General features: G+C 34.6%; 1 protein-coding gene across 1 annotated transcript; it reads right to left on the reverse strand.

The window, feature by feature from the left end:
- Nucleotides 1-314: 314 nt before the first annotated feature.
- Nucleotides 315-9,380, reverse strand: LOC120351248 (uncharacterized protein K02A2.6-like). Its single transcript, XM_039427743.1, has 2 exons — nucleotides 9,353-9,380; nucleotides 315-4,638 (listed from the first exon to the last, which is right to left on the reverse strand). The coding sequence occupies exon 2, from the start codon at nucleotides 4,343-4,345 to the stop codon at nucleotides 641-643; it is 3,705 nt and encodes a 1,234-aa protein (XP_039283677.1). The 5' UTR covers nucleotides 4,346-4,638; nucleotides 9,353-9,380; the 3' UTR covers nucleotides 315-640.
- Between the last annotated feature and the right edge of the window lie 250 nt (nucleotides 9,381-9,630).

The raw sequence follows: 9,630 nt of genomic DNA on the forward strand, positions 1-9,630 counted from the left end.
ACAGTTATATTTTATTCGGCCAAAACAAATCAAGAACTTAAAAATAAATTAGAAATGGATCTTAAGCACCTTAGGTGATGGTTTTGCGAAAATAAATTAACTATCAACACAGACAAATCTAATATAATACAATTTAATCTTCAAAACACGGATCAGGAGTTAACTAGTATTTACTTCCATAAATTAGATTGTGCGCAACAGGTGAATAATTTATTGTGTAACTGTGAAACTATAAAACAAGCACGTACAGTTAAATATCTGGGCCTCATATTGGATAGTGTAAAATATGATAACCATAAATAAAACACAACCACTTACTTTAAATAACTCACTTTATTATTTCTACGATTCATCATGCCAACATAACCTTTATGATCACACAGAGCGCGCGAAAACAACCACGTCTGCCAACCTCATAGCTACATACATTACAATTCCTCCCTTCAACTTTACAAAATATTTCAACAATAAGAGAACTATTACCAGTGACACTCAAAAATCGAAATCATAAACAATGCAAACACAAGTCAAATTACAATAACAAAATAGTTAGTTTTTATGAAAAAAATAATTACCAATTAATTTCCAATTATCTCTTACAAACTGAATCTTAAATTTAAATCTAACAATGAAAATACTATTACAAATTCAATCTTTCCACTGGCTTTCTCAACCTCACTGGATATCTACTCATTTCTGATTCTGAGGAGTTATCATTAGACACTTCACCCGACAGCTGAGGCTGTGACTTTCTGTTTTGTGGAATCCTGGAAGGTAATTCCCTGCCAGGGGATTGAATGGGGATTGGGATGTGATCAGTTGGCGATGCCTTATCCAGATTAATTATATCTCTCTGAACTCCCACTTCTAAGCTCACTTTCGGTGGTGTCAACAATAAATCACGTGTGAATGTCGTTTCTTTAGCTGAGTAATGCGCACTAACAATTTGATCCACATGCCGTTTCCAAATTATATCATTATTTAGTTTCACCAAATATGTTACTGGACCTAATTTGTCAACAATGTTTGCCTCAATCCATTTCCTTTGTCCCCTGTAGTCTCTAACAATCACAGGTTGCCCTACATTAAAATCCCTAGTCTTACCTCCCCGATAATTTTCCACTTGTTTGTCTTGTTTATCATAAACAACCCTTTGCAAATTTGGTTTAATTAAATCCAAACGTGACCTCAATGGTCTATTGAACATTAACATAGCAGGACTCTCATTTGTAGTAGCATGAATCGCATTTCGATATGCTAATAAAAATCTACACAAAGCCAATTCCACATTTTCATTTTCTAGAAGAGCACATTTTATTCGTTTTTTTGTTACTTTTACACTATTTTCGGCCTGTCCATTAGTCGCCGGTCTAAAAGGAGGTGAAAAGGTATGTCTAATACCATTAGCCTTGAGAAAATCATTAAATTCATTGGATGTAAAAGGTGGGCCATTATCTGAAATAAGGTACTGAGGGAGACCAAAACGAGCAAAAATAGGTCTCAATTTAGAAATGGTTTCTTTAGCAGCTGTAGAATTCACTTTCTCTACTTCTAACCACTTAGAATGTGCATCAATGATTATAAGATAAATTTGTGAATTGATTGGACCCAAGAAATCAAGATGAATTCTTTCCCAAGGTTTCTTGGGAAATTCCCACACATGTAAAACACTCTTAGAAGGGAGTTGCCTTTGTTCTAAGCAAGCTCCACAACTATTAGCCAAACATTCTATATCAGCATCTATACCTGGCCACCAAAAATACGACCTTGCCATTGCTTTCATTTTTATGATGCCTAAATGTCCACAATGCAATTCTGACAGCAAAGCTTTGCGTAAACAGGAAGGAATAATAACCCTATGTCCCCACATCAGAATACCCTGCTCTATAACTAATTCATGTTGTTTTTGGAAAAATGGTCTCATATCTTCCATGTCTGAATTAAGCTTACCCTCTGGCCAACCATACATAACATAACTGTAAACTTTTTTTAATAGTGTATCTTTACTTGTTTCTAATTTCACACAGTTAAAATCAATAGGAATGTCATTTTCTGTGATAAACTGTAAATATGTACCCACATAGTCCACATTATCATTTTCAAAAACAAAATCTTTTACATTCAATGGAAGTCTTGATAAGCAATCTGCATTGGCATTGGCTCTAGATGTAATATACTTGATATTGAAATCATAATTTGTCAAAAACAAGGCATATCTTTGCAGCCTACTAGCTGCATATACTGGCAATCCTTTCTTCGACCCAAATATAGATAATAACGGTTTATGGTCTGTTAGTAATGTAAACTTATTACCATACAAATACTGATTAAACCTTTTTATACCATAAACAATAGCCAATGCTTCTCTATCAATCACAGAATATCCTTTCTCAGCTTTTGACAAAGTTCTAGAAGCATAACAAATTGGTTTTTCTGATCCATCTTTTTGAATCTGACTCAGTACGCAACCTAAGCCATAAGCTGATGAGTCGGTAGCTAATTGAAGTGGCAACTTAGCATCATAATGTGCTAGTATAGGCGCTGCAATTAATTTACTTTTAATCAATTCAAAGGCTTGTTGACATGACACTGACCAGTTGAAAACACTATCTTTACGTAACAGTTGATGCAGAGGGGCTGCAATTGTTGCTAATTTAGGCACATATTTACAATAATAGTTTACTAATCCCAGAAATGCTTGGAGTTGACTCACATTAGTTGGAGTAGGGGCATTTGTTATAGCCGCAATCTTACTTGGTGCTGTTCTCAATCCCTCCTTACTAATAATAAATCCCAAATACTCCACCGTTTTTTTGAAAAACTCACACTTATTCTTACTTACTGCTAAACCATTAGCATCCAATCTCTTACATACTTCTGTTAACCTATCATAATGCTCTGTCAAGTTTTTACCACTAACTAAGATGTCATCAAGAAAACAAACTACTCCCGGAATTCCAGCCAGAATTTTTTCCATAATTTGTTGAAAAATACCAGGTGCTGAGGCAATACCAAATGGCAGTCTATTATATCTGAAAAGGCCCCAAGGAGTGCTTATAGTACAAATATGTTTGGATCCTTCATCAAGTCTTACTTGCTGATAAGCTTGTGACAAATCTATTTTTGAATATTTTTCACCTTTTTGTAATCTATTAAACAAGTCCTCAATTTTAGGAATTGGATGATGATTCACAACTAAGCATTTATTAACAGTAGAACTAAGAAAATCGGCACATATTCTCAATTCACCATTTCTTTTTATTACAGGTACAATAGGAGTACCCCATTCACTGTTGCTTACTGCTTCCAAAATGCCTTCCTGCTCTAGCCTCTCTATTTCTGCTTTTACTTTGTCTTGCAATGCATAAGGGATGGTCCTAGGTTTCAAAAACTTAGGATAAACATGATCCTTTAACTCTAAACGTGCTGACTCACCCTTATAGCAACCTAACTTGTCTGTGAAAACACCTGGATATTTATTATACAACTCGTTTATCAACTCTGTCTCATGAACTAAACCTACTTCCGAGTTATTAATGGGTTGTTTACTAATAACGGAATGCAAATTTTTAGCTTCTGGGATTTGAACTACCAATTTGAGGTCTCTCATCCAGTCTCTACCAATCAATGGATTTGCACCATTGTTAATTACATACAATGTCAATTGGTGTTCCCTGTTCTTATGCTTGACTGTAACCGCCACTTTGCCCTTAGGTATGATTGGATTATTAGTATATGAACTTAAAACTAAATTTGTTGGCTGCAATTCCAGATGAGAAAAGGTTTCCTCATAACATCTTACATTAATTACTGATACACAAGCCCCACTGTCAACCTCAAATAAGAGAGGTTTGTTTTCAACTATTAATTCTAGTGTGATTGGCTTGATTCTTGTTACACTATTAATTTTGTCACGCTCATACTCTGACTTCAATGTATATAGATTGGTTAAATAATGATTTTCATTACAATTTTCATCATCATCTCGATATTTAAAACCATCATTACCCCCAACATCTGCACAATCCACATAGTTTTGTGCTTTATTATTAAATGAATAAGAAGACTTACCCTTTGCTTTACAGACTTTAACTAAATGTCCACTTTTCCCACAATTGTTACATTTGTACGATTTGAATCTGCAATTTCCAGCGCGGTGGCCGTACTTGCCGCAACAGAAACAGGCACCGTGCTGTCCATGAACTGTTGATTGGCCACGCCCTTGACTCTCCACCGGCCTGTTACCTCCTCCACCATGACGCTGAAGCTGCGCGATCTTTTCCTCCCTTTGGAGGCCTACTGGAACTGATGATAATGAAGCCGCCTCCTTGTCTGTTAACTCCATACTCAAGGCAATTTTTACCGCTGCATCATACGTTAACTCATGTTCGCCTAACAGCCTCTTTTTGATTGCATCACTCCGCAGACCACTCACCAAACGATCCCGCAAATAATCTGGCCAATTTGCTTGAAATTCACAATTGATTGAAAGTTCTTTTAGTTTGACAATATAATCAGCAATTGATTCGTGTTCTTGCTGATTTCGCAAACTGAACTTGTACCTTTCAGCAATAAAGGAAGGCTTTGGATTTAAATGAGTTCCAACTAAGCTAACAAGTTCTTCGAATTTCTTTGTAGTAGGCTTATCCGGAGCACACAAATGTTTCAGTAGATTATATGTTTTGAGTCCCATTATAGACAATAACGTTGAAACCTTTTTATCTTTTTTGATGTCGTTTGCATCCATAAAAATCTCAAGTCTCTCGATGTACGACTCCCATGTTTCCTCACTGGCATCAAACGCTCCAATATGTCCTATAAACGCCGCCATAACACGCCTAATGAAACTTCCAATTTCTCGTCGCCAATGTAAAATATGATAACCATAAATAAAACACAACCACTTACTTTAAATGGACGGCATTAAGCAGAAAGGAACCAATCAACACATGGACAGTTTTGGGAAAACAGCCACCAAAGTTTAATTGATACTGTAAATGTAATATGAATGGGATATAACTCTTTTTTTTGTACTGAATCACTAGTATTTTTATTTGTTTTTTAATAAAGTTATCTTGCCTTCAAATTCAGTATTTCATTTTATATCTAAACTTTTTGTGGGTTGGTTCCTTTCTGCATTAAATGAAAAATGAGTAACTTTATTTTGCAGAAAGAGCACTGAGGTTTGGTTCCTTTCTGAAAAAATTCAAAAGTGAGTTATACAGCAGGATAAAATAATCAAAACAGAACATTCACAAGAAAATGCGTTTATTATTGTAAAATCATGAACATCTTAAATCTTTACTTACAAAAATGTTTAAATCTATTGGAAAATACTGCTTTAGGCTGTATTTTCATCCTCAACTTCAACTTCAAAATCCAGATGACCACTATAACCATCAATATCATCAATCACTGATCTATCGCCATGAAGTGATTGATAGAATGGTTTGGCATCGCTGGGAATCAGATGTAATATTGATTTGAGGTCCTTCAGCTTTGGTGCAGCAATTTCTTTCCCAGTTGGCCATAAGGGAATCAGCGTATCCTTGAAACTCAACTGAGCATCCGTAGATTTACGTCCCTTTGTTGGTTTTTTCTCGATGTCAATGACATTATACGTCGATGTAAAATCTGTCCTAGAAAATATCTTCATTGGTTCTTCTTTTTTCAGATGGATCTCTCGAATTTTCAACCAACTTATTTTCTTTGGGCTCTCTTCATCTGTTTGTTTCCTATTCACAATTTTTTTTTCCAAGTGTGCAGTTCCGATAAAATCTGTTGCTCCCATTTTACTAACACAGAAAGGTTTCTTTCTTCTACAATTTTTAATCACCTCTATGTAATCTTGAGGCAAGTACAATCTTTGCACATGTTTTAGAGCCGATTCTATATCAGAAAAGTCTGCATCATTCGGCAGAAAGCTATGACCAGGCATTAAAAACTTCAAGGATACTGTTTTTAAGGAAGGGTGGGCCTCAAGACAAGCTTTCAAGATCAGGACAATTTTCACATTCCGGTTTTGTCCACCGCATGAATCGCTCCAGAGTACTAAGTCTTCTACCTCTCTTCCCACATAATTTTCAATGTGTTTGAGAAGACAGGAACCAATCTCCTGTGCCCCTCTTCCTGCTTCACTCTCAGTCCATACATAACAAAACCCCCTCCCAGTTCCCAGTGAATGCACACCAGCATTATAGAACCAAAGTTGCCTCTTATAGAAAATTACATTTGTAGGGATTCGAGGCAAAGGGAGTGTTTTCTCCAAATCAAAAGTAAGGCATTCAAGTTTGTTATTTTGCTTTGCTTGTTTACCGTCCTCTTTTAGCTGTTGTCTAGCTTCATTAGCCAAGTCTAAATGTTTATTATGCTCTTCTTGTAATTCAATCTTCTCTTCTTCAGATGCAGATTTTATTCTCGCTGCAAAACTATCGCAGGTGTTGCACGTGTCTTTCTTGAGCGGTTTAAATTTCAAATTGAAGTGCTTTAAGAATATTTTTCTATAAGAAGAAAAGCTTACAGCATTAATACTTTTTATTATTCCTTTTCTTTCTTCTTGATTTGCACAGCTGAACTGTCTTATACTGTACTCCTTTTGAAGAGAACAAGTTTCAATTTTTTCTTCAATATACTTGTTGTACATTTTTTGCAGTGTCATTTCGGGTGGCAAAAAATCACAATCATTGTTTTCCCTTCTATAATGTGACTTGTACTTTGGGATTTTGTTGATTTGATCTTTAACATGATTTATTTGGTCATCAGTTAATTGGTTTCTACCTCCTTGGTCACGTCCACGTCTGTCTTGCAAAATATTTGACCTCATTTTAACAAGTGCTGTATTCACCCTTTTTGAAGAAATTCTGAGAGTTGATGTGAACATTTGTCGACAAACAGGTATATTTTGTAATTTATAAACCCTTGAAAATGTTCTCTTTGATGTATCCCTTCCATAGGTACGTTTTTTTACATCTTCTTTAACACATGATGTTATGTATAGGTTTTGGGCATTGTAGTCAGCCAGTTCCCAAAATTTATCATATTCTGATGTTCTAATAGCTTTACTTACACTATCATAGCACTTTTGTTTACAAGTACATTGGACATCTATAAATTGCTTTTTTTCTTGAAGGTTGCCTCTGCTGTTGTAATATGTAAGATTGCTATTTTTTCTCTTTTTTGCGATTTCTTTGTTTTGTTCTGGAAACTTTCTTTTTCTTCCTCTTGCTTTTCTATCAGAGTTGGCCGTACCTTGTAATCCGTTGTTGATAGTTTCTTCATCATTATTATTTTCAAAGTTTTCTTCACATTTGTCCGAATCACTTCCACTTTTGTCTGAATGATAACTGTTGTCAAAAACTGGTGTCCAGTCAGGATCATTATAGTAAGATTTTGATGTTTCAATCGTATTGTTAGACTGAATGCCTTCATCATCTAGCGTATTTATCAGATCACTGTTATTCAGTAGGCCTAAATCAGTTAAACTAGAAATATTTAAAACACTATCTTGCACTACTGCATTTGCTAAAAGAGAGGTATTTTCATTGCAGTCTAATTCTGTTGAAGTATGATCTTTTACTTCAGCTGGTAAATGATCTTGATATATAATTATTTGTCCATGCTGCAGGGCTTCTAAGAATTCCGGATCATCATTATTTGAAATTACATCAATGTCCATTACAACAGTATTGCCAGTGAGAAGGTCCCCAGTGTCAGAAGTTGGATGTTCTTCATTTCGCAGAGGAACACCATCTGGAAAAAACCATTATTGAGCCATTATTTATTTTTAGTAACATAAACTAAGGTTGTGTTTTCTTGAATCCATACAGATGAAAGGAAAAATGTTTGAAACAATACCTTCTGGAAAAATACTATTATATAATACTTTTTTAATTGTGTGCTTTTATGCTAAGGAAATGACAGTTCCACCTGTTTTGCCATGTGCGCTGGATATAGGGAATATACTAGTGCGGTAGCTAATACAGGAGTCCATTATGTAGTTCTTTAATCACTACTTCATAACCCAACCATTGAGGTATGGTAGCTTTATAAGAGAGTAATCTTTGTTGTTTTCTTGCTTGTCTTATATTCAATTCAATTCAAAAATTCTTTATTAAAGGCGAAGTTAAGACTATCAAGTCTTTCTTCCACTTAACCTTATATTACAATATTATTTTAAAATATCAAGCCGAAACCTTATCCATAGATGTTAACAAATTTTGACAAGAGTATTGAAATAATTCTTTGCTCATTTTACTGTATTACTCTTAAACATATAGGCCTAAAAGTACATCTCAAATAAATGTATTACCTTTATCAGGTGATTCAAATAGGCCTTGATTGGATGGCTTTGGTTGATCAAAGTCCTTGTTGATTGACTCGCCTGAAATAAATGCATAATAATTATAATAATGTAGGATTATGCTTGTTCATGCATTTATTGTGTGTTCAGGCTTCAAATTTGTGATACTTTAAAGTTTGAACTCGATTATTTATTTATTAACCTGTGTGAGCGCCGCGAAACTTGTATGTTTTTATCATCAGAATAACATATCAAATTGGTTGCAACTAGAAATTTGACGCCAAATGGGCATGTAAAATAAAATTATGCCTACAATAAATTTAAAAAATTTTAATAAAAATTTATTTCATTGATATAGGCCTATTTTCATAGTCAATCAGGCCCAGTTTCATAGGAGTTGCTTAACCTTAAAACTGACTTCTGAAAAACACTAATAATAATAAAGACGTTTAACTGAGGAAAATAACTGAGAAAGAAGCTTACCTGTTTTCTTTTTGGCCAAATCCACCAAGTATTGTCCTCTTGACATTCTTTTCGACTTACTATAAACAACTGAATCTTTTAATCAGACATAACCTGAATAGCAACACAGTATTAAAGCTGATGACAGTGATGACAGCTGATGTTGTAGCACATACAGTATAAAGCTGAACAGAACCAACCCACTTGGTTCCTCTCTGAAGAAATATTTCATAGGTTTATCTGTTCAAAAATCGGGAGCCAACCCACTTGGTTCTATACTATCAAATTGTTGTAGTATGTTTATTAAAGAACCAAGCTTGGTTCTTTTCTGTTAAAACTACTACAGCAAATACAATTTCCAGAAATAAAATAAAACTAAAAAAAAATATTTCCAGCTGATTGAGAGTTGGTTCCATTCAGCTAAATGTACAAACTGGCATGAATAATGCACTGGTGAACCAAACTCAATAATTTGAATTTTGTGGGTTGGTTCCTTCCTGCTTAATGCCGTCCAAATAACTCACTTTATTATTTCTACGATTCATCATGCCAACATAACCTTTATGATCACACAGAGCGCGCGAAAACAACCACGTCTGCCAACCTCATAGCTACATACATTACAGATAGTAGGCTCACTTGGTCAGATCATGTACAGAAGATAAAAAATGAGTTATTTGTATACATAAGGAAGTTCTATTACCTCAGACAGTTATGTCCAAAAGAAGTATTGTTACAATTATACCATGCAATTATTGGTTCTAGAATAAATTATGGAATAATATGCTATGGGAGTGCATACAATGTTCATATTAAACCTGTGATTACTGGTCAGAAACATATATTAAAAATAATTTGTAATAAACCTA

Source organism: Nilaparvata lugens, chromosome 5, assembly GCF_014356525.2.
Source record: "Nilaparvata lugens isolate BPH chromosome 5, ASM1435652v1, whole genome shotgun sequence".
Classification (NCBI taxonomy): Eukaryota; Metazoa; Arthropoda; class Insecta; order Hemiptera; family Delphacidae; genus Nilaparvata; species Nilaparvata lugens.